The sequence below is a fragment of the Thunnus maccoyii genome, chromosome 13, assembly GCF_910596095.1.
Source record: "Thunnus maccoyii chromosome 13, fThuMac1.1, whole genome shotgun sequence".
Taxonomy (NCBI): domain Eukaryota; kingdom Metazoa; phylum Chordata; class Actinopteri; order Scombriformes; family Scombridae; genus Thunnus; species Thunnus maccoyii.
Genome location: NC_056545.1, coordinates 29,143,493 through 29,170,986, shown reverse-complemented (window position 1 = coordinate 29,170,986; position 27,494 = coordinate 29,143,493). Strand labels below are relative to the sequence as shown.

The 27,494-nt window shown below is 38.7% G+C and overlaps 1 protein-coding gene across 1 annotated transcript in view; it reads left to right on the top strand.

Moving 5' to 3' along the window:
* Positions 1-27,494, top strand: part of esama (endothelial cell adhesion molecule a) — a 56,410-nt gene that overhangs the window by 25,475 nt on the left and 3,441 nt on the right. Inside the window, exons 4-8 of the mRNA XM_042431273.1 lie at positions 22,859-23,007; positions 25,509-25,710; positions 25,851-26,006; positions 26,850-26,972; positions 27,137-27,266. Coding sequence (XP_042287207.1) covers positions 22,859-23,007; positions 25,509-25,710; positions 25,851-26,006; positions 26,850-26,972; positions 27,137-27,266 — 760 coding nt within the window. The remainder of the gene's footprint in view (positions 1-22,858; positions 23,008-25,508; positions 25,711-25,850; positions 26,007-26,849; positions 26,973-27,136; positions 27,267-27,494) is intronic.

Genomic DNA, 27,494 nt, shown 5'->3' with positions numbered 1-27,494 from the left:
GAGTTTATAATAGGGCCAGAAATGGATGTTATCAAACTAGATTACAGCAGCAATTAGATTCTTTTGAAGAGGAAAGGACAGAATGTTAAAGTTTGATAAGTATAGTATATTAAAACTTACATTAAATGAAAAAAGACAAACCAATTACCTCATAGCGATTACCTAAAGAATTAATTTGACGTTCCATCTTCTTTTTTCTTGACACAATTGTCCAATTACAACAATACTGACAATAGAACTTGATCTTGCTCTAGAAAACAATACGTCCTTGCAATAATGTCCTTGTTGCTCATGGACATTTTTAGGGCCACAACTAATGATTTTCATCATCATTTAATCTGCTGATTATTTTCTCAATTGATCATTTTGTCCACAAAATTTCAGAAAACATTGTAAAATGCCCATTTTAATTTTTTAGAGACCAAGATGACTTGTTTCATCTGATTAACAGTCCAAAATCTAAAGATGTTCAGTTAACTATCATGTATGACACATAAAAAAAATCCAATCCTCACATTTGAGAAGCTGCAACCAGCAAATGTTTGACAAAGATGATTATAGGATTATCAAAATAGTTTTCGGTCAACTAACGATGGATCAATGGATCAATCGACCAGTTGTTTGACCTCTAGACATTTTTGGTATTTAGAAATAAGTGTAATGTAAAATTACTTTTCAGAAGTAAATTCCTGTTCTATACTCAGAAGTGAGAAATGAACTGCAGGATGGGTTATAAGCACAGAAACTCCCCTCACACAATATTAGCATTACAATGAAAAAAGTAACATTTTTAGCATGTATGACATCTCTGTCATTGTTTACCAAGTTAAAAGCACTGATACCACATTTACTTTACTTTTTTCATTTTTTTATCAAGGATAATACACATGTCAGTATGTTGTAAATGTATTAGATTTATATGATATGCATGTATAACCTCCTTACTGTTCACCATCACAGTATAACAGACACTAGATATACTGTATGTCAGATGTCTTATGTTAGAGTTAGTGCAAAAACTGCCATGTAGAAAGCCTCAGCTAATAGTGACTGAGCTGCCAGATAAATTATATATTTTACCTATTTTGTGATTTGAAGGCAGAGACGGTTGTACAGTCCTGTTTCATTCAAAAAAAGAACCTTCTCCAACATATTCTCATTTAGTGATGTGGATGTCATTCACATTTTTCCTCTTACTGCTCTCTATTCTTGCATCAGCCATCGTCTGTGTGTTCAGGACATAGCAGCTAGGACGTCTGCTCATGCTGACAGAAGAGATCACATCACACTAATTCTCACATAACCTCATGGGTCACCTGTTGGTCTCAGAGATGATTTTATCATCTTAAAGCACAGTTTTTTTTTCTCACCTCTTAACATTTTGTGCCGAAGTGTGACCTTGGTTTCTTACCCCATTAGAAAGGTTCCCTGCAAGGAAAATCTGTTTCACCTTTTGTATTCCTTCATAAGACCTTCTTCAACAGACAATGGCAGGGTTTTTTTTATCCTTTTGTTTCTGTCTTACACTGTCTTCTTTTGTGTGTAATTTGTGGGTTTGGTGTTTTCTTGTCTGTGTGGTACAGTACTCTAACAGCTGTTGTTTTCTTCACATTTCTCACTGACCTCTTCGTTTCTTGTGGAACCTTGTTTATGTCTTTTGATTTTGGAGAACGTTTTAACTTTACCTTAGAAATGTACTGTGCAAAAAAAACACTTAAGATTGCTGACTGATGTTAAGGATCAGACAGGAACAGTGATTTAAGTCTGCCAAGATGAGCAAAATATAAAGCTTAGATCTAACTTCATTTCCACATCAGCTATCAATTCTCTTTGATGCCTTGTCAACTTTGTCCAAATGAATTCCACTTCAAAATGAAATAATTAAATATTCCTGGTTAGCATGGATAACAAGACTGCAGAGACAAGCTGACAGGGAACAAGCGGATGACTTTGCAGTACTTAAAATCACACATTGCAAATAGTGCATGACACTCAGCTGTATGGTCATCAAAGAACAAATCCTATGACTTTGGTGATCCCCTGACTTATTCACTATTGTCACCGTGAGGATGTCACCATGAGGATGACATCTGTGGAGTGTGATGTCTCATGATTATTGGATGGATGAAATTTGGTACATGCACACGTTCATGGTTCCTACAGGATTAACTTTAATAACTTTGGTAAAGACTTTTCATCTAGTGCCATCATCGGGTCAAAATTTATATTCCTCTCAAATTTTTATTCGGTTCCAATGTCTCAGCTGTATGTTTAAAGCTAATTAGCAAACGTAAGCATCAAACATGGATAAGATGTTAAACATTAGTCTACACCGTGTAAACATTAGCATGTTAGCATTGTCGTTGTAAGCATGTTAGCATGCTGATGTTAGCATTTAGCTCAAATCAGCGCTGCAAGCTCAGCCTCATAGAGCTGTACGCGTGGCTGTGGACTCTTAATCTTGTTACCGTTTAAAACTGAACTTGTGAATGGTAGTGACACCAATTCTGTATCTCTTTAAGGTTGTAGCGCTGTAGCAAACAAAAATCACATCATGTCAGTAACATGAATGTGTGTCACTGAAGAGAACTTTGATAAATCAGGAAAAATCTACAAAAGATTAGTTGCAATGGATTGGACATTTTGTCATTTAAGCTGATATGAGTCAAGCATTTATGCATATAAATCTTTCTGTAGCTTTGATTGATGATATCAATACACAGTTTATCACATTGTCCTGTGTATTGATAACAGTACTTACCAATTGCTCTAATCCTTTTTCATTTTCTTTTGACTCCTGTTTTCCATTTTCAGAAAAAAAAATAACATTCATCCAACTCATGTCATCTCATTCCATCTGATTAACAGTACATCTCCTGATGACATGTTGACAGCTTGCTTGATGATTGATAACATTTGACAACAATGGACATATGCTGTTGGTCTTCACTGTAGCAGTAGCTGTTAGTATTTCTCACTGCGAGTTTGATTTCAATCAGTGGCATGTTTACTGTCAGTCACTTTTATTTATAGCTGGTAGCAAACGTACATCAGTTACACGTGTTAGCAGGTGGATGTCTGTGCACAGTTCAGTGTTGCTGTATGTATGAATCTGACTCCCAGTCCGTCTGCTGCTACCATCCCTCCACCCCAGCACCAGATGTGCATGTCTCTTTGGGGAGCCTTACCTTTAGCACTGCCTTTGAACACTGATAGGATTAGGAGTGTTGAGGCTTAGCACAAAGTCCTCGCCGCTTCGCCATCTAACCCAATCAAGTCTAAGTGCAGCAGAGATGAGAAGTAGAGCTACCATGCCACCACTTCTGTCCACACACTTTTATGTTGTATCTACAGTGCACACACAAAATATGGTATGCATTCACACTCAGTATGCTCAGGGCACAATATCTGGGTGTTTTTCTCTATGAAATCAAATATAATCATGTTTTTGCTCCATCAGACATAATGACTAAAGTGAGACATCCTGCTGTGTTTAAACTGTAATATATATACAATATACTGTAATTTTTCTATTATCCATAATAACAATAATAACAACAAGACAGCATTCAGTGTTTGATGTGTTGGATTGGGATAATGTATGAAATGGAGGCTTAAAATTCACCTGTAGTCTGAAGCTTTTTAAAAAAAAATCACTTTTGTTGTTAGTGATCATAATGGCATTTTCAATACTATAAAACATTGCACATTTTATCTAATACTGGACAGGAGTTATAGGAAAACAGACATCCTGTGATATCTATGTTTTAATTTGGAATCTACATTCATGCCAACAACGTGGACGTTTCGGAGTAATGACCCTGGAAGTCCAGGCTATGTTTATTTTGGAAAAATGTGACGTACACAGCTGAAGCGGGTTTGTACAACAGAAGCCTCTATCAGACTGCAGAGGCTACAGTTCAGCTAACAGAGCAAACGTAGCAGACAACATTCATCTGAAGTCAGCCACTTACAATATTCTGCATATCTGTTTTTTTACACACATTTTTATACACATACTGTTTAAATAGTATTCTCAATAGGTACTAATTTAAAAACTGGAAAAGCATCTCCTGAAGAAAATGCGTGTGATAGCTGTGTGTAATGATTGTGATTGGCATGATTTTTACATTTTACTTTTTTTTACATTATAATGATAATAAAAACCCTGAATGAAATGGAGTTATAGATGCACTGGGAGTAAGTGACGGCTTTAAAACACTTCAAAATGAAACTTTAATGCATTGTGGTACATGACTCATAAAGTGTATGTCATCTTAGTGAGTTTATGTGCAGTTGATCTTTGTGAAATAATGAGAATTTTGAGATTGTACTGTATACAGGTGCTGACCTGTGTATAAATACAGTGGGACTGCATGGGTCTCCATAGATTTGAACGTATTGTATAACAGTTCAATCAATAATAAACTGTATATGTTATAATGAGCATGTGTAAAGTTGATCAATGTGCTTTTTGACATATCAGTGGAGTTCATTCTGTCGACAGTTTACACTGTCTGAGATATAAATACAAATGATGTCCATGGGATTGGTTTCAAATCTTAATTATTCATAACTTAATTTGAAAAGTATAACTGTTGACACAAAGAAAAGCACTGATCTACAACTGTGCATGATTCAACAGTCAATCATATTGGTAGCATTAAAACTGTATACAATCCAGATACAAATCATAAGGGACTATAAAAAGTTATATTTATTTCAAGAATCACTGTAGCAATACAAACGTGCACACATTCATGATGATCAGGATGATGCCTTGGTATATACTGTATTTATATATAAACAGTATATGTGAGCTGCTTAGCAATCAGTGATGAATACTAACCACATCTTTTTCTTAAACATTCACCAGATATTCAGTGGAGTTCATGTCTGGGTATGAACTGGAATCAAAAAGACATTCAGACAGTTTTGTGACTTGTGGATTTACAACACTGGAACACTTGTCGATAAAAGTTATTCATCATTAATTGCTCCATTTCCAGCAATGTCATCAATAAGCAGTTTTTAAGAATTTTGGTAGCAAATGTTGCCATAATCTTGACATTTAAGAATGAGCTATAATGACTTGGGTCATAATAGATTCATAAAGAATTAGAGCTTACTTAGTGTTTGGTAGCCTGAAGGAAATTTCTCAAAAGTTGAGTTCAGGGGCTGTAAATCAAATACAACTCATACAGAAGTTAAGTATTTCTTACACCTTGAAGTTTCTTACATGTCAGTCACTCATTCAGTGGCCCTTGTCTTAACACGAACAGGAGATTAGATAGCTGTCAGTGATAGTATTGATAGTGGGATGTAGCATTTATTGAGGGCTACAACAGAATACAGTCAGAGAATAAAGGTGTTGAGAATGTTCTGTGATCAGTGTCACTATTGTCTGTGCTGTCATTAGTGTGGTAATGTCTGGCTTCATGTCAGTGATAGGGGCTGTAGTAGGATGATGATAATCTCTCCACAACAACAGTAATTACAGGTTTCTCCCCAGGAGTTCGATCTATACTGTATTCACAAATACCTGTTATAGCCAAGTTGACCCCCCTGCGGGCCATACCAACTATATGCAGCCATATAATTATGGGGCACAATTGCTATTATTATAACACATTTTTCACACATTATGGCAGGGACACTCATTATGATACAGTCTATCAGCCACACCTCGTTCTTGAACCTGTTATGAGTCTCAGTCGCTGGAGGACATACAGACTTCAAACATTATACAGCCACACAGTTAAGCTTTATGTTTATTATCAACACAGTGATTACATCATTCCACTGCAACAGAATTACATTTAGTGTGTTGAGTTGTTTTCAGACATGAGTGTGATTTACTGTTTATAAAGACTGTCAGGTTAAACATGGTGTTATGAAATATGTAATTTTGGAATTGTCACAAGGTCTGTCTACAGCTTTACTTTACTTTTCAGCTGGTGATAACAAATACTGGCCATAAAACATGCATTGTTAATAGTGTATACAATGAAGCAGGTGGGCTTTTCACTAAAGGTGAAACTGGTACCACATCCACTCAGTGTGGAACATGTCAGGTCAGCTTTTACTTTTGGGCATTTGATGCATCAGCTCATAGATCAAAGACTTGTCCTTTAGCCTTAACCGTCACTTGCAAGGCCACAACCGTACCTGCCAACATTTAGGTGTCAAAGTGGGGGGTTGTGGACAGAAAATAGATAAGTAAATACATAAATAAATGACAAGATTTATTTATATTTTTATTATGTTATGACAAAACATCAGTTTATGATAGAAACACTGCAGTTTAACACTGTGGTACAAAACACATATCAATTAATATTAACATGTATCATTCCATGAACATAATGAGTGTGTCTAAGTATGCATTTGTGTGAGTTTATGAGAGTGTTGTTATAGTATGCTTGTAAGTATGTGTGTATAATGAGAATGAGTATAGTATTTTTTAGCTGGAATGCCACCCTGCCCTGACATTTTCACAACAGCTAAGTTAGCTGCCCCGCCTGCCTGTGCAGTGAGCCGCTGCACACACGCCCCTTGAATCAGGTTGTGGTGACAGATGAGTTGAAATTGTATTGTGTTTGGCCTTGAAACATGGGAGATGCCCGGAAAAAACAGCAGTGTTGGCAGGTCTGCACAACAAATGGCACTTTTTATCCCAGTTTTAAGGCTGTAGCAGTAGGCGGGCAATGCAGAAAACACTGACAGTTCCTCGCTGGAAGAAAATGATCTTCCATATGAAGTTATGTTTGAATTTCATGGACAACAATACAAAGTCTTCTTTTGCTTTTGAAACTCTCATAAGAATCTAACAAGAGCGACGCCATCTTCAGCCTGTATCCAAGCTGCAGTACAAAAGCATTATTTTTCATTTAATTTCTCAGAGTACCATTGGCTTTGTATTTATTTATATTTCTTTGTAGACCGTCTGACATTTCTGTTTTTGGTCCAAGACGTCATTCCTGGCCCTCTGCCAACAGGGAGCTGACACTGTATTTTTCCGTAAACAATTCCTCACAGTTGAGAGATTTAGCTTCACCAGTGACCTATGTCCCTCTGAATAATCCATCCACAAGTGGCTCTTTGATCGCTCCTCATGAAAACACAAGGGACTGTTCCTCCTCAGCCTAATACCAAGCAAATATCCCGCCCATGCTGATTTATTGGTTCGATCTTCAGGTGTTTAGTTTTTTTTTTTAGGATCAGTCAGTTGGACTCACCGTGGAAAATTTTTTCCATTGCACTCAAGCTGAAGGGGATATCAGACGTCAAACAGCAAAATAACCATTTCCTCTGGGGACAGTGAACTTTGCTTGTCACTTCCCGCCTCTGAGTGGTCTTTTGTTTGTTTTCGATGCCCCCACCCCCACATGGTCTCTCTGGGATCGTGAGCTCTCTAATTAGGATATGCAATGTCTTCTGTAAGAAGGAAAGACAGGATGTTATCAGAGGATACTGAGGGCGCCCCAGTATGGTATGGTGACGTGATAGAAGTACAGTTTAACAACTGACTGAGCATTAACTGCTCTTAGTTTCTTCGTCCTGTTTTCACCTCCCAAAGACATAAACGTGAGAAGCAAGAGTCAAGTGTCTTGTGTCACACCGAGGCAGTACTACACTGACTATACAAGCACGTTTTGTTTTGGAAAGTGGCATCACAGACTGAAATATGAGCCGCTGTTTCTGTGGGAAATTTCAGTGTTTACTATTCTTAGCTAATACAATTAGTTGATTTTGAAATAGAAATATGTGGGTTTTGTCTTTTGGAACCTTTCATACTGGAAACATATTTCAGAATGAATGAATTGCAGAACTTGGTAGGAAGTCACTGCTCCTGGCCGAGAAACAGTCCCACACATCAACCATAACATAAAACCACGACTTGTCATTTGTACACTTTATTTTTTTGTTCAAATTCAAATAACGAGATATAACGTGTTAATTAGAGAGCTTTAAAGATGTTGTTAGGTGGATTCTTTTTCGTTTGGACAGAGCAGGCTAGTTCTTTCCCCTTGCTTCCCAGGCTGCTAGTGCTTATGCTAAGCTAAGCTAACGGTCTCCTGGCTCCAGCTTCATATTAACCCTACAGACATGAGAGTGGTATCAGTCTTATAAGCTTACTCTCTTTTCCCAAAATGTCAAACTATTCCTTTGAAGCTCCTATTGCGTCAGAACTAATCATGACTCCACTGACCTTGACTGAGCTGCACCATATGACATCACAGATTCAGATTCAGTTTCTATTTCTAACCTAATTATTGCGAGATCCTTACAGAAACATACTGTATTTGCACTCTAGAATTCACTTGTAATCCTCTTTAAGAGGTTTGGTCCTGTAAATTTTCCACTTTGCTTGTTTGTGTGTGTGTGTGTGTGTGTGTGTGTGTGTGTGTTATGCACGTTATGTGGCTGTGGCAACATGTTTACTAAGAGCATCGCTAAAGTGTTGTGACACGGTGTGGGAAATTCTTTGAGAATGTAATATAATCCAGCCCCTCATGCAGGCCTGTCTCACGCTCTGTGTCATGGTAGTTCTCATTTTACAATTCATCCAAACCCACCACATGTGTCTAAGGGCTCGTTATCATTTCCTCCATCTGTTGTCCACCACTATTCTGCTAAGAGTGAAAAGTGAAAAGGGCCAGACATCAGCTGCTGTTGTGGATACTGTCACACAGCAACATATGATCACATGTCAGCCAAGGACAGAAAGTTTCAACCACATTCTTTCATCATTGGCATTTCAGGTCAAATTAGCATGTTAAGTTGTCCAACATCTTCAATTAGCATCGCTACACGGTAGACGAGCTCATCCTCGCTCCTCCTCTTCTCTCCCCCCCAACCCTACACGTTATCAGTCTTTCTGTCAGAGCAAGATGAATGCCTCTCCCTCGCTCACTGCAGAGCCCTTATCTTTGATTCCAAGCATCGTCCTCCTCTCTCCTTCCTCGCTTTTTTCAAGGGTGTGCAAGACTGGGCTCTTAATTATGGAGAAACCCATTTTCAACAACAAAGAGTTACATCTTATAAGATGTGTAACACTTAATAAAGCACTTAAAATAAGACATAAGCTATAAATCCTCATAAGAGGAAACTGTCAAAATCTCAAGATTCTTCTGGGAAATTAAATGAACTCGGAGGAAGAAGCCAATCAAGATGGTTAGAGTCAGAGTGTGATGAGGAGCTTGTGTCTTTACTGTACAGTCACACACCTGAGGTTTTTCTCTCTAATAAGGCAGGTGGATTTGTCACACACACACACACAAACACACACACACACACACAATGAGCTAACAACCCAAACATTAACATCTGCGTCTGCTAGTTCTGAGAGAGAGGAGGCGGACCAAACACAGCGTGTGCATTGCACCATGGGAGCACCAAATGGCGTCATTATGGACTTTGTCCGCTCCTTCAGTGCCCAACAAATTGCTTTCATCTCCCCAAAAACTGAACCCTTCTTCCGCTCTTGTGTCTTTAAAGCATACCACTCTTTCAGCCTGTTCCCCAAGGGTCGCTTGAATTCCTGTGCCTCTCTTAGGTTTGTGTGATGAAAGCGTTTTGTCAAGACAATCGGTGGAGTTAAAATGAAAGTTTATGTTGACGATCACCATATCTAATCATCATCCTCAAGCTGGCTTTGTGCTGGCTCAGAGCTCTGTGCTCAGCTGGCAGCAGCACAAATGCATTATGGATCAAGTGCGATGCCGGGATAACACAAACACACACAAACACACATACATGCTCAACAGGAGATAACATGCTTCACAGATAGCAAACCTCTCAAAGCACACACGGCTGTTTACTAGTCATCAGTTTACGCAGCCGTTACACACAGTCACCATATAGCTGTCCTTACTTCACTCATCTCCGACAGAATCCTATTTTTCCTGTTTTCACTTAACCGCATGTCAACCTCCAACCATGCCACCACATCTCTCTAATGGCATCCGCTGACACACACACACATGCACACAGTCAGCCACTGGTGACAGCACATCTCCTTCCATCTTCCTTGACACCGCAGAGTCACATCACACCATTATGTTTCCCATCTTTTGATTAAAGTGGAGAAATGATACCCGATTCCCAGATTGAAGGCTGGTGGCTTTCTCTTTCATCACACTCATTCCATCTCTCTCTCTCTCTCTCACACACACACACACACACACACACACACGCACTCCTATGTTATTGTCATACTGTTGTAGGAGAATAAGGAGAGTAGGGTAGAATAGCTGTTGGATGAATTCACCATGATCCAATGGTGTGCTGAGCAGAGGATGTCACCTGTCATCTCTCCATATTGTCCAAATTTAATCGCCACAGCTGTCAGTGACTTTTCTGTATCTGTGTATGTGCGTGTGTGAAAGGCTCTGTGGTATGGCACCACACAGGCATATCCAGTCTTCCCACCATAAACTGCGTGCAGTTCATTCTTTTTGTAGTCTTGTGCTTATTGTGCACTAATGACGACAGGAGTTGCATGTCCTGCTGCTCACATTTTGAATAAATGCTGGAAATGTTGCCTCACGCTTCCGCGTTTTTCAGAATGACACTGATTAACCCGGAGTGGCACTGCAGTTACAGGTCAAACCAAGGTGGCGTATTTATCACTGATTGGTCCAGATGGCGGCTTTTGTATGGGATGAGGTGTTAATTCTCACATTGTTATGTACTGCATGCATTCCAAAAGGATTTTCAACATGTTGATAGCATGTAAATATTGTGCTGTACTGCGTAATAGTAATTCCTTGTTTATTATCACTTATTTACAAGTATTAGTTCTACAGCTAGTAATGTAAAAATTCAGTTCAGATAAATGTCAGACCTTTCTCAATCTGTGTTTTTGTCTCTTTTTGTGTTCTTGTAAACCTGCTGACGTCATGTTAGACATCATCAGTCATTTCCCAAGTACTGTCAGCATCTTGCCAAGTACAGTCCAAATAAGCAGAAGTGTCCTCAAATGATTTCTTTTAGGAGGCTTTGAGAGCTGACTTGTGTGAACTTGGGGTAAACATTTCATGTTGTTCTACGATTTTTCCTTGTATTGTGTCACCAAATTAGGTTTTGACATTTTTTCAGGTGAGGAATTAAATGTTTAAATTTTGAATATGCTATCGAAAATTACCTCTGACTTTTTCTGAGATATGAGGAACCGCTTGCCTGACAAAACATCCAAGATCGAGAATGGTCTGATCTCAGCAGTCCCACGGCATCGATGTCTCCATAGAGTTTTAAAAAGAAATCAATATATACAATATAAGTCAAAAGTTAAAAAGTAAAAAAAGACTATATATCTGTTGACTGCATCTCACAGTCATTGTGATTGAAAGCTCTGAGGCTAGTTAAGCAGATTCCACTATTTATGGTTATTTTGTGTGAAGTATTAAGTGTAATCAGCAGAGATTAGCTGAGCTGATGATGTTAGCAAGAAAAATGTTGTCCAATTGCAAATTGAGCGTACTGCATCCTCCCATCCTCAGGAGTTTGGACTCCTGAGTTTAACTAATTCACAAAGAGTTGAAGCTTGGTGTGCTTTATGTTGAATTATTCCAAACAGAGACTGGAGGACATGATCCATGTAATTTGGACTTTTTTCCCAGAGTTATGTTCCTCTCTCATTCTGCATGTGTGCAGATTATTACTTTCATTACTAATGTAGTAGTGTAACAGAAGAGCAAATAAGCATTGACAAAGCATTTCTTTGAAATTAGTAAAGAATAATAAGTTATTGTTTATATTTCTTTCAGTTTACTCTGAATGGCATTAGCTTTTTGTCCACTGTAAAATGTTAACTGATAACATTACTACCAGTAAGTGAAGGTCAATGAGTTAGTATGTAAATGTGGGAGTAGTCAGCCCACATATAGTGTGTTAAAGGCTGTTGGTGTCTCAGTGGAGACTACTTCCTGTCTGACCCTGACTACTGAACACTTTAACATTACTTACTAAGACAAACAGGCTAATCCTGGAATCAAGCTCCATCACAGCGCTATCAGGAGGCCCAGCTTTTTCCTCCCTGCCATCATCCACACAATGCAAAGGAAGTGCGTGTGCGTGTGTGTGTGTATGTGTGTGTGTGTGTAGAGTCATGTGAGGCTGTCTTTGAATTTTTGCAAACATTATGAACTTTTTCTTCTTTTTTCCCTCTTTTTTTTTTTTTTTTTTTTTTTTGGATTGTCCACTCCCACTTCTAATCAACGAAAGCACAACAGTTTTACACTTCTGTGGTGACGTTCGTGGTATGTCTGTGGGCATGACTTATTTTCTTTTTGTCTAATGCTGGATTGGAATTGAGGTGCCATTGTTTCTGTCACCTGATAAGACTGATCATGTTGGATGGATGTGGTTGGGTTTTATCTGCAGTATGTATTTAATAAGAGCCTCAAGCTCCATCAATTGACACATTTCCAGTAATTACTCCTCTCCAGCAGTTCCCATGATGTCTTGATCAGATGGAAGCCCGCTTCAATTATCCAAAGCTCTCTCTGTTCTTGCTAAAGGCTCAGCTGCTATCAGAAACCTGTACATCACGCAGGCACATGAACACTATGGCAGAGGAATATGAGAACAGAGATGTGAGAATAAGAATTGTGTTATTTATCATATGCAAAAAATGTGCAGGACTTTGTCTGTTTCTAGAGCGATAGCATCATATTTCTCTGCAATAATGAGCATGTTTATTTGCCACAGAACACTGTAATAATATTATCTTGTGTAATTATGATCACGTAACCTTGATTACAGACAAATAGTCCAAATAATTTGCTGGTCATATGGGTCAGATATGTTTCGCTGAATGCTGGTCACTAATAAAAAAGTGTTGTCTCTTGATATTGTGTCCAGTCTAGCCTGTTAGTCCCTAGTGTATGATAGCTTTCAAAAGAGTACTGTAAGTCATGTTCAAAACATTGTGAATGTAGCTGAATCACAGTTCTTCTGAATTCTGGCCTAGCTTTATCTGATGAATAACATGGCTCTACTAGACACTGCTGGATTACAGTTGTTTTTGAGTTTCCCAGGTTTTCGAGTATTACGGGATTGCACACCTTTCAGTCCACATGACAGCCACCTCACTAGTGGCTAAAAATTGAAGAGGGAAGCTGTAAATTGCTGCAGTCAACAAAATCTGGTCTTTTTTTTTCATTCGCCAAGCAGAAAAATTATTAATGAAGCCAAATGATGTCAGCAAGAAGACATGCAAGAATGAGCATGTGATTGGCTAATGGCCAATGGTGATGTAAACTTCATCCATGTTTCCAAGACTCTTCAAGAAATGAACAGATTCTGTTAAACACAGCTTAATTGTATTTCTTAAAGTCTAAGGTTAAAGAAATTATGATTAGTTGTACACGCCACATGTACAACATTAATGAAGGTCACTCACTCATCTTCTCATTATCATGTGTATGTAAACATTGTGACAAAGATAGATACTGCGCGTAATGTCACACAATGTGCAAGGACAGCTTGATTCTCCACACAGTGCAGAGGACTGTAGACTCGACATATCACTCTGCATATTTAGCAGTCAGTGTACAGGATGAATTCAGACACTAAAGCATTCAGTATGCATCCCAAGACATATTTGCAGCTGGTGAGAGAGGGGGGTAAAAGTCCAGCATTGGAGATGTGTATCAAAAGTAGATGGAAAGGCATATACATAAACATCAACTCACACGAATACACACACACACACAGATTCCCACATCTACAAACACACACACACACTGCTCACCCTGCTGGCCTCATGCTATCTCTGTTCTCCCAATTAAACAGATGCTTTCCCTCCTCCTCTCCTCTCTCTCTCCCAGTGTAACCGGTTGATGACTGGCTGGTTGTTTTGCAGCTCGAGGACAGAGACGACACATTCTTCTTTCTACTAGTCCCACCGCTGTGTCTCTCCTTTAATTATACTGGGAGGAACAGCAATCGCACAGTTATCAGATGATGAGCTCTGCCTCGGTCTCTAGCTCTGAACCCTGTGTGTGTGTGTGTGTACTCGTGTACTCTTGTACTTCTATCTTTTTGAGGACCAAATGTCCTCAGAACAATAGTAATAGTAATAATGTGATTCATTCTGGATTATTTCTGTGTGTGTCAGGAGTGAGTAGAGCTGTTTAGGAGGAAAGGTGGGTCATTGAGAGGAAACACAGGGTATTTTTGCCTAAGGGTCCACAGTGGGTCAATCCAGCCGTGGTCTGTGTCAAATGTTCAATCCCCTCAAAGTATCTAGGTAACCTTCAGGCAGAGATATAAAAGCTTTCATGCTCTCAGCTCTTCTGTGTGAAGTGGAAGTTCAGGAACTCTTTGCCCTGACCGATTTTAAAGCGGATGTTTGGACTTTGTATGCGGACCGTACCGCCGTTTCTACAGTGGGTCTTTTCTCTCCTCTCACTTTTCTCTTATCTATTATTCATGATGAAATGCTTTTGTTCTGTCTGTGTGTAAATGTGCTGCTAATGTTGCACTTGATAAAAAAACACCCTCGATCGTAGTGGAACTAACTTGCGCTACACTTCAATTCAGTGTAAAAATCTCATCCGTCATCATGTCAGCGAACAAGTGTCAGCATCTGGAAAACAGGCAGAATGACGCGGGTTGTTTCACTAAATGTTATTTGCGTTAAAAGAAATTAAATTATTAATAAGGTTTTAAAGATTGTTACCAAATTGAATGATTTTCCGACATAGATAAGTGTATTTGAATTTAATGCTGTCATTCTTATTTCTCTTATTTAATTCCATTATATTGTATTTACTATAAGCAGTGCTCGTTAGTTAGTCTGTTCTAAATGTGAGCTATCAAATATTCATTCACTGTCTGTGCATATTTTTACACGTTGGGGTTAAGGGTGACAGTGGAAACATTTCCTGCATGTGTTTCAGCAGTAAATGTGTATGTGGCTAAATAATTCACAATAGATTTCTGTAGAGGTGAATGTTTTAACTATAGTACATAAAAGCACTATTGTACATCATATGATACATCATATCATCTCTAACTACAGACAAATCTCCAAGCTGCCTTTTCTGAGTTAAACGTTTTTAAACAGCTGAATGATTTCCTCTGTGTTTGAAAAATAGAAATCGTAACATCAGTTTCCATCGTTACACAGACGTTAGCCAGCTATATATTTCTGTTAGTTCAAATGATCACAGTTCTATCAGCGACTTCATTGCATGCATCTCTGACCTAAATCAGTGGATGACTCAGAACTCCTTATGGCTGAGTCAAGACAAAATCGTTATTGGAGCGAAATCTGAAAGAGAAAAAACTGTCTGACCACCTGAGATTATTCACACTAAACACCAAGGAACAGGTCTGTGTTATTATTGACTCTGACCTAAATTTTGAATGTCACATTAGAAACGTGACTAAAGTGTCCTTCTATCATTTAAAGAATATTGCCAGAGTCACACTGTTTCTCTCTCAGGCAGACACAGAAAAGTTAATACATGCTTTTATCTCCAGCTGGCTGGACTATTGTAACACTCTCCTGTCTGGTGTGTCTAAGAAAGCTATTGGTCAGTTATAGCTCGTACAGAAGGCAGCATCATGTGTTCTGACGAAAACCAGACAGACAGCACACATTACTCCAATTTTAAAATCTTTACATTGGTTATCTGTCTGTCACAGAATTCATTTTAAAATTCTTATATTGGTTTTTCAATCACTGAGTAGCTTTGCCTGTCTTATCTATCTGACATGGTTAAGACACATGTGCCTGCTAGGTCCCTTAGGTCCTCTGGCTCAAACCTCTTGATGGTTCCTGGGGGTCTAAGGAGCTTTAAATCTGTTGACACTTTCAAACGTAATCTTAAGACACATGTTTTTACCATTGATTTCTCCTGAAGTGTTTTTACCTGATGGTTGTTTTATCCAACCCAGTCACACAGCAGTTTGTGAAATAGTCATGAAATTTAATCCATAGATTTGTGTACATGGACACAAATTTTCCTTTTTTTTTTTTGTGACACTCAACACGATTTTCCAGCTAATGTGTTTTTTTTCTGTCTGTCGGGACTCCGGAGCAAAGAATCTGTTTTGTTTTTTCTCATTTGTTATTCATTTTTTAACTATAACCACTACATTACTCAACATTTTAAAAAAGATGAACTTTTTGCATCCGCCAGAAAGCTCGCGCGACATCTCAGACTCCAGCCTCCTCACACAGACAATCATTAAACTGCTTATTTCTGCCTAAATATGAACAACATGGTATGCTTCTGTCATTTGATCTGACTCCTGATAGATCCTCGCATTTATTTCCTCCTACTTTGATAACAGAGGAACCTCTAGTCCGGTCAGATCTGGTAAAACTGGGATAAACTGTCCCATGAGTTGTTTTAGTGGTTTATCTCCATGAGCGAGCATAGCATCACATCTCCACCCTGCCCCCAGAGAGAGGACATGGTTGACCATGGGGACATCTTGGCAAGGCTGAACTACTTCTCACCGCGGATCATCCAGATTATATCATCTCTCCCCCCTCTCTGTTTTTATCACTCCCGTTTTCATCCTATCATCCCCGCGTCTCCCGTCACTCTTTCTCTGCTGTTTAATGAGGCTGTCGTCCAGTTCGTTTTTTTTCTTCACGTCAGTCATTACGAACAGATGTATATGAAATTAGGAGGGAGATACAAACTTCACAACAGCTCACCTATGGCATTCTCATTTTCCATCTGTAGCTCACTCGCAGTTTACTCAAAGTAGCTGATAACGCTCTGAGAGGAAGCAACCGACCCACTCCACCCATCTTTTTTAGCTTGAAAGACGCAAGTTAAGGTCACCCTCATCAAAGGCTGCTTGGCTTATGCTTTATCTACAGTGGAGGCCTCTAGAAGTAAACAGGCTCAATCTGAAGTGTTTCCTGTAATTAGGGGATTTGCACATACAGAAACACACACACACACACACTGCAAACTGTTTTCATCAAGGGAAAGAACAGTCTTTTGTGCATCAACGCACACTGATGTATGAATAATGCGTGGCCGATGTCCTCTTTGGTTGTTTTCCAAAGAGGCAGCTTCACTTTACTGTTGCTCTCAATGACATTACATTATGAGCCAATCTTATTGTTTTGCTACCAGGAAATAGTTTACTGTAATTAAACCACATTACATTAAAGAGGAAGTGTGTGTAATATCTTGGCCTTTTAAACAGTATTGTTGTGTATACATTTTTCCCCAACAGCTTTATGAAAATTAGCATCACACTGAACATCAGGTAATTTTGCCAATATTTGCCATATTGCATTATCAGTTCCAGAAAATTATTCTTCTTTATTGCATTTTATTTAATAGTTTTATTCACAGGCTGCTAGTTCCACAGCAGTAAACTGGCAGTAAAAGCTAATAACACTTGCTTTGGCACTCACAGCCAGAGAGGGTGTGGATGTCCTGATTTAGAGGGACTCTGGACAGGAAGTTACCTTAGTTACTTTATTTTTGAAAACATAAAATTCAGTACTCCATGTTCTACTGCTTTCTTTTTTTTCTTTTTTCCCAGTGAATATTTTTTCAGCACATTTCCTGCTACCTTCATGAAATATATTAGGCATAAGCAGTAGGAAAAGTTCACTTCTAAGTTTATTGTTACGCGTACAAGATCGGAATTGGTTAAATAAACCACTTAAAGCGCCTGAAAGGATTGTTTCACATCTTAATTATTTATCTTTAACATTCAATTTTCATGACTAAATAAGCAACAATCAGAGTTAAAGTTTGGAAGTACCATCATTAGTTATTATAACACAGTCAGTTAGTATTTACACCCAATTTTGTCCCCATTATCTTACATTTTTATTTCTTATCTATTTTGATTATTACTGTATCTCCAACACAAACCAAGAAGAACATATGCCTTCATGTTTCCAAATGTCCACCTCCTAAATGCTGACCCTTCATAAAGTCTACTGTACGTATGAAAGCAGAAAGATTCCTAAAAGCTTGTCCACCTAACCATGAAACACCTTGTTAAATCAGACTTAGTGAAATTCCCCCATTACCTCCAGTGAGACCCATCCAGACCTCATTACTCCCTTCATTCTCTTCACACTGAGCGAACTCCTTCCCATCTGCCCTGCCATCAGTCACCATGGAATATTTAAAGCCAATCGTCATGAAGCCTGCAGAGTGGATTTCAGACCTGCCACAGTGGGAGAGATTAAGCCTCACTGACCAAATTAAGAGTGAAGAGTGAATGTTATGAATGTGATCCCCGTGGCCTTGTTCCTTTTTCTATTCATCCCTCCATTTTCACCCCATACATTTCATTCATCTTTTCCTCCGGTGGGGCGCACTCTCATCGGAATCAGGGAGGATTTCTGTCAGGAAATCTTCTTAAAGCGGCACTTGGCAAGATTTTTATGAAAAAAAAAAAAAATTAATAAATAAACCCTTGTGATCAGACTAAATCATGAAGAGCGGCCCATCCACACTAATGAGGAGCTGAACATTTGGCCCATTTTCCCGAATGAATTGTTGGTGTCTGGGTGATCCCCAACGGGAAGTCTTTTACACGCATTAGAGGTCACAAATTCCAATTTAAGAATGACATACAAAATTTAATCCATAAACAACAATGACACAAAGACATTTAATTCACTAACTTAGCATTGAATTAGTTCTATAAGTCCAAACATTCAAACACCTCTCGCTGTTGTCTAAAGTAGCTTTATAGCTACAGGATAATGATTGTGAGATTGTTATTTGTCACTGCATCCATCCATCCTACTTCAATTTACAACAGCCTCTCAGTGGAGTCTGTTACGAGCTTACTGCAATCATTAAAGCGCTGCTCCACAGTGACTCATTGCCTTTATGTTTAAGCTTCTTTCTGTCATCTCTCTGTCCACTGATCCAGCCATCCATCCATCAGTCAGCACCTCTCCAGACAAGAGGTCTGCCTCTCACTGCCGTAGCAAATCTTCTTAGAGTCTAAAGAGCATTTGACTTTTTGAGTACCTTTCCTGCCTCCGTTTATCTTTTCTGCAACGATACATCTCCTTCCTCAACTGTCTGTATTGTAATGACTTCATTAGCATGACTCTTAATTAGAAACAATATTGCCAAAAGAGTATAGCCTACACATTCTCTGTTTCTCTCTTCGCTGTCAATTATCTGCTCCATCCGTCTCCACAGTGACACAGAAACTGACACCTACACCTACTCTCCCTACAGATCTCTTTACATGGTGCATCGTTGCAGTTCTAATTTCACCTGCGCCAAGGAGGCATACGAGGTGTGCATTAGAAATAGCATCAGGCCATTCATTTTATATGTAATCTGATTAAAGCTTTAATTACAGCTACGGCAAATCCAGATCATCCACATTATCTTACTATACATCGAAAGTCATCTTGAGCTAAGATTTTTCTGGAATCGTAAAGGATGTCTTGTTAAAATTGGAATTAAATGAAAAATGACTAATATATGCCAATACTGTACCAGACGCAGTTGTGGAAGAAGTATTGAGATCCTTTACTGAAGTAAAAGTATCAATACAGAAATGTAAAAATACTCCATTACAAGTAAAAGTCCTAGTCCTAGTATTATGAGCTTGATGTAGTTAAAGTATTGCAGTAAAAGTAGTGGTTTGGTCCCTCTGACTGATATATTATTATATATGACATCATTAGATTATTAATAGTGAAGCATCAGTGTTAGAGCAGCATGTTACTGTTGTAGCTGCTGGAGGTGGAGCTAGTTTACACTACTTTATATACAGTTAGCTAGTTTAGTCCAGTGGTTCCCAACCTAGGGGTCGGGCCCTCTAAAAGGGTCACCAGATGAATCTGAGGGGTCGTGAGATGATTAATGGGAGAGGAAAGAAGAAGAAACAAAGTTCTGATACACAAATCTGTTTTCAGTTTCAGGAATTTTTCTCTAATCTTTGATTTTTGCTGAAATATTGGATCATTTGAACATTTATTGAAATGAAAGCATGTGAGAAGTTTAGAGGGAAAAATCACAAAAGCTTGTTATATTATCCATTGTGTCAAATCTTCATCTGAAAAGTAACTAAAGCTCAAATAAATGTAATGGAGCAGAAAGTACAATATTTCCCTCTGAAATGTAGTGGAGGGGAAGTATAAAGTATCTTAAAAAAGAAATACTCAAGGAAATACTCATCTCAATAAGACCTGTACATTTTTTTAACAATCCCACCACACCACATCGATCTGGCTTTCTCTTTTCAGCTGACATCCTACTGGTTTAACATTTTCACTATTACCAGTTTCACTGGAAGTTTCACTTCCTTACTTAATTCAGAGATTAAGTAAGGAAGTAAGGAAGTGAAACTTCCAGTTTCACTGGAAGTTTCACTTCCTTACTTAATTCACAGATTAAGTAAGGAAGAAACCTCTAAAGTGCGGTTTCATTGTCACTTTAAAAACAACATTAGGAAACTTTGTAAGTTGGTGGCCCCGAAAAGCAGCAAGCCCGAGGCAACTATTTGAATACTGAGGTCTTCAATACCCACAAGCAATGACATTAGTAGACCAGATTTCCTCTTTGTAGTGTCTAGCTGTTGCAGAGGTGATGAGGAGGTCATCCTTCAGCCGTCTCTGATGAGTCCAGTTTCCTCTGACAGAACATTCACTCACTTGGGGAAACACTTTTGGACTTTGCTCTTACATTTGATTGCATCACTTCCTGTGCATGAGGAAATATTCTTGTTAGTGACAACTGTGGCGCTCAAACACTTGTACTAATTAGTTGGAATGCCTGGCTTTCGGTACAGTAATGAAGGCTAATATAGTATGCATAGTGCATGTGTGTGTAAAAATCTTGGCTAGTGCAGCTTTAAAATCACTATTTTTGAGTGCAGTGGAGTTGATAGAGTGAGTTTGTGCCTCTAAGTGGGTGTCATTAGCTAGATTTCTATCATTTGCATTAGTATTCACATGAAGGGTCGTGTCAATCACACTAGTTAACACACGCGTACACACCCACACACACATACACACACATACATAAATCCCATTCATTTTAAAAATGTATATACACCTGCCACATTTCTACATTGCATGTTGTCTGAGGAACAAAAACTCACACGTACACACACTTAACACCGGCAGCCGTGTGAGACTGATCCAAAATGACTGGGGTACAACTCTCCTCAATGTTGGATTTGTTAGGAGGAATATCATCGGAGAGGAAGAGACTGAAAGACAAAGAGAAATGCTGTCTAGAAGAGAGGTGGAAAGGTTAGAGGAGAGAGAGAAAAAGAGAACATCGGGTGAGAGAAGCTGTGTGAGGGGAGAGTGATAGATATAAAGTGTGTGTGTGTGTGTGTGTGTGTGTGTGTGTGTCACCTTCCTGTTATATGCATCTGCTTTTATACAATCTTTGTCCCTTGCTTTCTGTCATCATGATTGCTGTGAAGGACAGATAAGTGAAAGGCTTTCTGTTGACTAACAACATGATGCAAAGCAACCACATGTCTCAAAGGAGGGAATGGCATTCATTTGAGTAAATCTTTAATTACAGTAAATATAAATAAAGCCATCAATCAGTCACTGAGCGCAGTTCACACAGTTTCAGTGTACTTAAATGAATGTCATTGAAAGCCATTTTCTTGACACTTGACACATTAAATCATCTTAAGGACATAATATAAGCTGATTCATAACAGAAACATGTAAAACATACACTACACATTTATTTCTGTGAGTAGCAGCTCTGTTTTGGCTTGCTGCTGCCTCTCTCTGGCCATAAATACACATTGCATGACAATTTCTTAATTTGCCTCTTGATAGCCTCGAGTGGATTCAAAAGTCTGCTCTTTGTTATTTAATTTATTTATCTCATAGTTTAACCTTGATTTAAGATTCTCAATACAGTAATCAACCGAATCTACAAATTATTAGAGACACTTTTACTTTGCAATGATGAATCCAAGTAAAACTCAAAACAATATGTAATGTGTGTACCAGTTGCAAAAAAGAAGACTGCAGATTATCACATCTTGTCTTTAAGTATGTCGTGTGCTATCATACTTTCTCAGAAATGTGTGCAAGCCATTCTGAATTAGATTTTTACTGTGCCTGTAGTGAGGTCAATCAATACAGAGGTGATTATTTTGACATTGTAAGTTAAAGAGCATCTTTGCCAGGAGATCACTGCACCTCTGTAACCATCACTTCAAGTCATGGATATGGATGTAAAATCTTTTCACCACAGTCCGTTTTTAGTTGCTGTTAGAGAATAATGTGGGCTTAGATCATAACTTCTCTACATAGTCTGTATGTGGGACAATTTTACATGGCATATAGAGTGTCTGGGTTTTTTGAGAGCTGCAGCTGAATGTGTAGAGACACAATTCGATGCATGTTTAAAACAGAGTTGTATGATAAGATTGATTTTCATTGCTTTTATCAAAGGCTACATCTAACGATTATTTTCATTTTCAATGAATTATTTTCTCAATTAATCGATTAATCATTTGGTCTATGAAATGTCAGAAAATAGTGAAAAATTGCTGGTGTAATTTGAGACAGTGATGTCTTCAGGTGTCTTATTTTGTCAGACCAACAGTCCAAAACCTGATGATAATCAGTTTAACGTCATGTATGACAAAGAAAAGCATCAAATCATCACATTTGAGAAGGTAAAAATAGCAATTTTTGTGGTAGTTTTGCTTAAAAAATGGCTAAAATGATTATTTGATTATCTAAATAGTTGCTGATGAAGTTTCTGTTGATTGTTGTAGCTCTGCTTTCATCAGTGCAGGACTTTAACACCTTGATGGTGAGTATGGACCAAACCTTGATGAGAAGAAGGCTCACACTGACCGTTGTCTTTTCTCTCCTCCTCCTCTCTCCATCCAGGCATATGGGCCCAGATCAATATGCCCCAAAGCAGTATGGATGTGATCAAGGGTCATTTGGTGAAGCTGAGGGCCTCGTATGAATCGAACAGCGACGTGAGAACCCACACAATCCTCTGGACCTTTTCTACTACCAACAACTCCCAAATGGTAAGGAAGCAAACGGGGGACCCCATAAACAAGGAACATTTAGTCTGTCCAGTATACTGCGCTACCTCCAGCCCAGCAGTAAAAATGTTTTACTTTGCCATCTGTGGCTATAATATGTGGGATTACAGTTATGAAGGATGTTTGCTTGTTCTTATACTGTTAATCTGGCAAAGCTCTTCCTTTGTAAACCCTTAGAAATTAATCCAAGACAAAAATGGTTTAAAGCTTTCATAGAAGCACTGTATTATTTATATACACCATAAGGTAGCAAGGTGTGTTTTTCTGTGTCATGATAAATGTGTTTTTACACATCAGACTATTTATGAAATCATTGTCACGGTGAAAAATGAAGCAGAGGAGTTTTGTGTAAAGAGCCCGGCTGTACAACCCCCCCATCCTCAACCCTGTATTGTGTCTTTTACACATTATCTGGGGACCTGGCCGTGGCTCGGCTTATGTATCTGTCTGGATCAGATTATTGGGCTGTGCAGATGGACTAACTAAAAGAGGAGCACAATCAAAAAGAAAACAGGGGAAAAGAGAACTCAGAGAGCTGGAAAAGACACAGTTGATTTAAAGTGAGGCCTTTTTTTCTCTCATACACCTGGACAGCCATCCAGTGTCTCACTCTGCTTTTCTGTCATTTATTGCCAAAAAGATGAATGAAAAGAACAAACTGTCACATCCAAGCCAAACCCAGACCCACTCACTCTGTAGAGAACTGAGTGTGTGTGTGTTACAGTGATGCGCTGCCAGATCAGCAGTCCTGCAGCTAATGTGAGGTAATCTCTTCTGACAAATTAATTCATAAATTGAGATCAGAACGTTAGAAATATGTTAAATTACTAGTTCAGTCTTGTTTTTCTAAACTAATAGTGAAGTCTGTTTTACAGTATCTTGTCACCCAGCAATATGGAGAAAATCATAAATGGATTTTGCTTTCTCCATGTTTGCCTAAACCTGCCTTAGTCAGGGTCTTTATTACTCTATATAGACCTCGTATTGATCTCACATCACAACCGATCACACCTCCATACACTGACACCATGACAAAGTGGAACTGAGTCAACCAGCAGTGAAGTTTGATTGTAAGTAAATCAGGTTGTTAAATCCAGCTTTAATCAACTTTGAATTGCTGACCTGCTGAAAGTCCCCCATCCCTTTATAGCCACCTGCCTCAATGACTGTAACACTTTATATGTATGTATATGTATGCAAGCTTCACTATTCCATCACTAACTCGCTCAGAATGCTGGACCAAAACTGTGTCAGTAGTATTTAGTATTATTTAGTTTTCACAGTATTTACAGTCATCTTCTCATTATTGATGCTTTCAAGATTCAACTTAAACAATAAGGCGTGTGATGTTCTCTACTGTTCTCTGATTAAAATCCAGTCTGTGATACTCAGCTCCAAGCCCATTGGTTCTTAATGAAGATGTAAATCTTTAAAAATGGGGCAAAAATATATTCTTTCATATTTTTTTAAAAATCAAAATAGTTTCTTAAAACAGCTAGGAAATGTAGTTTTTAGCCAACTTTACTCAAACAGGAGGAAATAGTGAATTTGTTTGTGACTACAGTATTTTCTGCTGGGGATTAAACCACATTTGGTGCTCTAGTGAGTATTTCTGGCAGTAGGACAGTGTGTGTGGGATTGAGTCAGAATAAATTACAGTGTGTGTGTGTGTGTGTGTGTTCATGATAATGAAGGAACATGTCAGCCGGTGCAACCGTGTGTTTTTAATAGTTTTTGGACAACAGTGGAGCTCTACGGCACAGAGGAATAAGATATATCAGGCATTAGAAAATATTTGTTAGTAGGATCAAGTTTTGGTCTACATATCGGACTTATTGGCAATAAGGAAAATACAGAATATTGTTGGACTTGTCCTTTAAAATGCACTTCACACTGGCTTTTACCTGTGCCCAACTTCAATGTTTGTTCCTGTTTTTGTATGTCCAGGCTTGAGGCTGAGTTCACAAATCTCTGTGGGACTGTATTGGCTGCTGGTATTCAGGGTGTATTACTGTTACTATTCAAATTCAGAAGAAAAAATCAAACTAGTTTCTATTTATTTTCTGCTGAAACTGTTTCCGCACCAGAACTGTGTCACATCACATCTCGTGAAATGGAGCAAAATGTGCGGTACATGATTTTGAGAGAGGACTTCATCAGTGGAACACAATAGTACTCAAATACTCTACTATTATACTACTGTAATGCATTCCACCAAATGTTAAAGAAATGCCAAACAATCACAATTTTCTAGACAAGAGATGTTAGGATTCAAAATCTCTTTGATTCTTTTGACCCAGGATAACCGTCAAACGCAATCATATCCACATGGATGTCAATGACACTGTTTCCCCTGTTGTTCTTAAAGACAGATGTGATTGCTTCAGTGCAACTGGACAAAATGAGTACAGCACATTCATTTCAAGCCTCTTTTATTTCCTGTTTCTTTATATCTGACACTGGCTCTCTGTTCTCTTGTCCAGATCATTACCTACACCAAGGACTCACCTCCCATAGGCAACTCCCAGTTTAAGGACCGGATTGGTTTCATCAACAAGATGCCCTCAAAAGACGTGTCAGTGTACATCAACAACACCCAGGAGACTGACTCAGGACGCTACGTCTGCCAGATCATCATACCAAACGAGTCTGGCTACAGTGGCCAACTCAGTCTGGATGTGAAGGGTAAGATGCGGAGAAATGAAACTTGCCTGCACCATAGTTGCACTTCTTACAGTACGAAAACTTGACTAAGAAAGACTGAATTCCATACAGTATGTTGTATAATCTAACAAAATGATGATTTTGTAATCCTCTCCTCTCAGTCCCTCCTGCTGTTCCTAAGTGCTCCCTAACAGGGAAGTCAGTGCCGAAAGGAAACGTGACTCTGAGCTGCAAGTCCAGCAGTGGGAAGCCCATTCCTATGTACAAGTGGAAGAAAGTCAGTCCCACCACTGAGGTCTTCTTCTCACCCATGCTCAGTGAGTGGAGCTAACTAATTGTTAATCTCCAGTTAATATTTGTAGGCATGTTTATGTTACTGCAGTTGCTGAACAAGTATTTTATAGTCAGGTTCCTGGAAGCTTACTGCAGCCCAGTTTTTGATTACAGAATTAGTAAATTACAGTCCATTGCAGTAGAAAGGATGTTAAAAACATCAACATAGAGACTTTCTTCAGTGATGATGTTCGTGCTGTAATAGTAAGAGATGTTTTTATAATAAGCTTATTCGCTTTCTCGAGAGAGTTAGATGAGAAGACTGATAACACTGTTATATCTGTACGCTAAAAATGAAGCTACAGCCAGCAACCAACCAAGCTTAGCTTAGCATAAAGACTGGAAGCAGGAGGAAACCGTTAGCTTGGCTCTGCCAAGGTTAAAAAACTATTTGCCTTCCAGCAAGTCTTGTTGGCAACCAGCAAAGATTCCTGAAAGTCACTGCAACCTACCAAGAAATAGTTCCAGTATGCAACTCCCTAATACACCACAAACTGTGGCTAAGCCAACTGTTGCATTGTCCATAATTGACAAATTGGGTGGTGGATTATTAACAAAGGACTGAGCTGATTTTATTTGTTTTGTATATAATCCCTGTTATTTTAACACTCATCTGTGAATTATCATCTCGAGTAAAATTCTGAGTAAAATGTAAAATGGAGCATATTCACAACGTCTAAAAGTTTAATATGTCAAAGAAGTGGATGCATCTCTGATTTTGTGTTGTCATGTGTGTGCATGTATGTCCATGTGCGTGTATATACACATGGAATAATGTGTATGCATACATGCTTGACCGTAGTCCTCTGTGTTCTATGCTGTTTTAGATGAGAAGACCGGCACTCTGAAGCTGAGCAACCTGAGCACTAACATGTCAGGGAAGTACGTGTGCACAGCCAGAAACTTAGCCGGAGAAGAGAGCTGCTTCATCAACCTGGAGATCGTTTCCTGTACGAACCACACAGCAACACAAACAATTCTATTTATCACCAGACACATAGAAATAGGAGAGTGTTGGAATCAGACTTTTAGTTGTTTTTGAGGGTTTCTCTTGTGAGTTCTTTGTTTATGTGCTTTGGTGTAATCATTGTGTGTCCCATGATTGTTCCTGTAGCCAGTAATGCTGGGATGATTGCTGGCGCCACAGTGGGCTCAGTGATTGGCTTCATCTTCCTCCTCATCTGCCTGGTTTTCCTGATGAAGAGGCGGCGAGACAGTGAGGATGACATGGCCAACGAAATCAAGTGAGTTTCTGTGGCTTATCCATGGCTGCATTTACGGAATATTTCATGAAAGGTTCCAAAACAGCTGTTTACACAAAGGCTGACCCAGAATCTTATTTGATTTATATGAGATGATGAAATGAAGCTTTTTTCTCTGGTGGCAGAATTGTTCCATCACCAGGAAAATGCTATGACTTCATCTTTCTTACAACTATAAAGTAGCCGCTGCTCAGTCAGAATGACAGAATT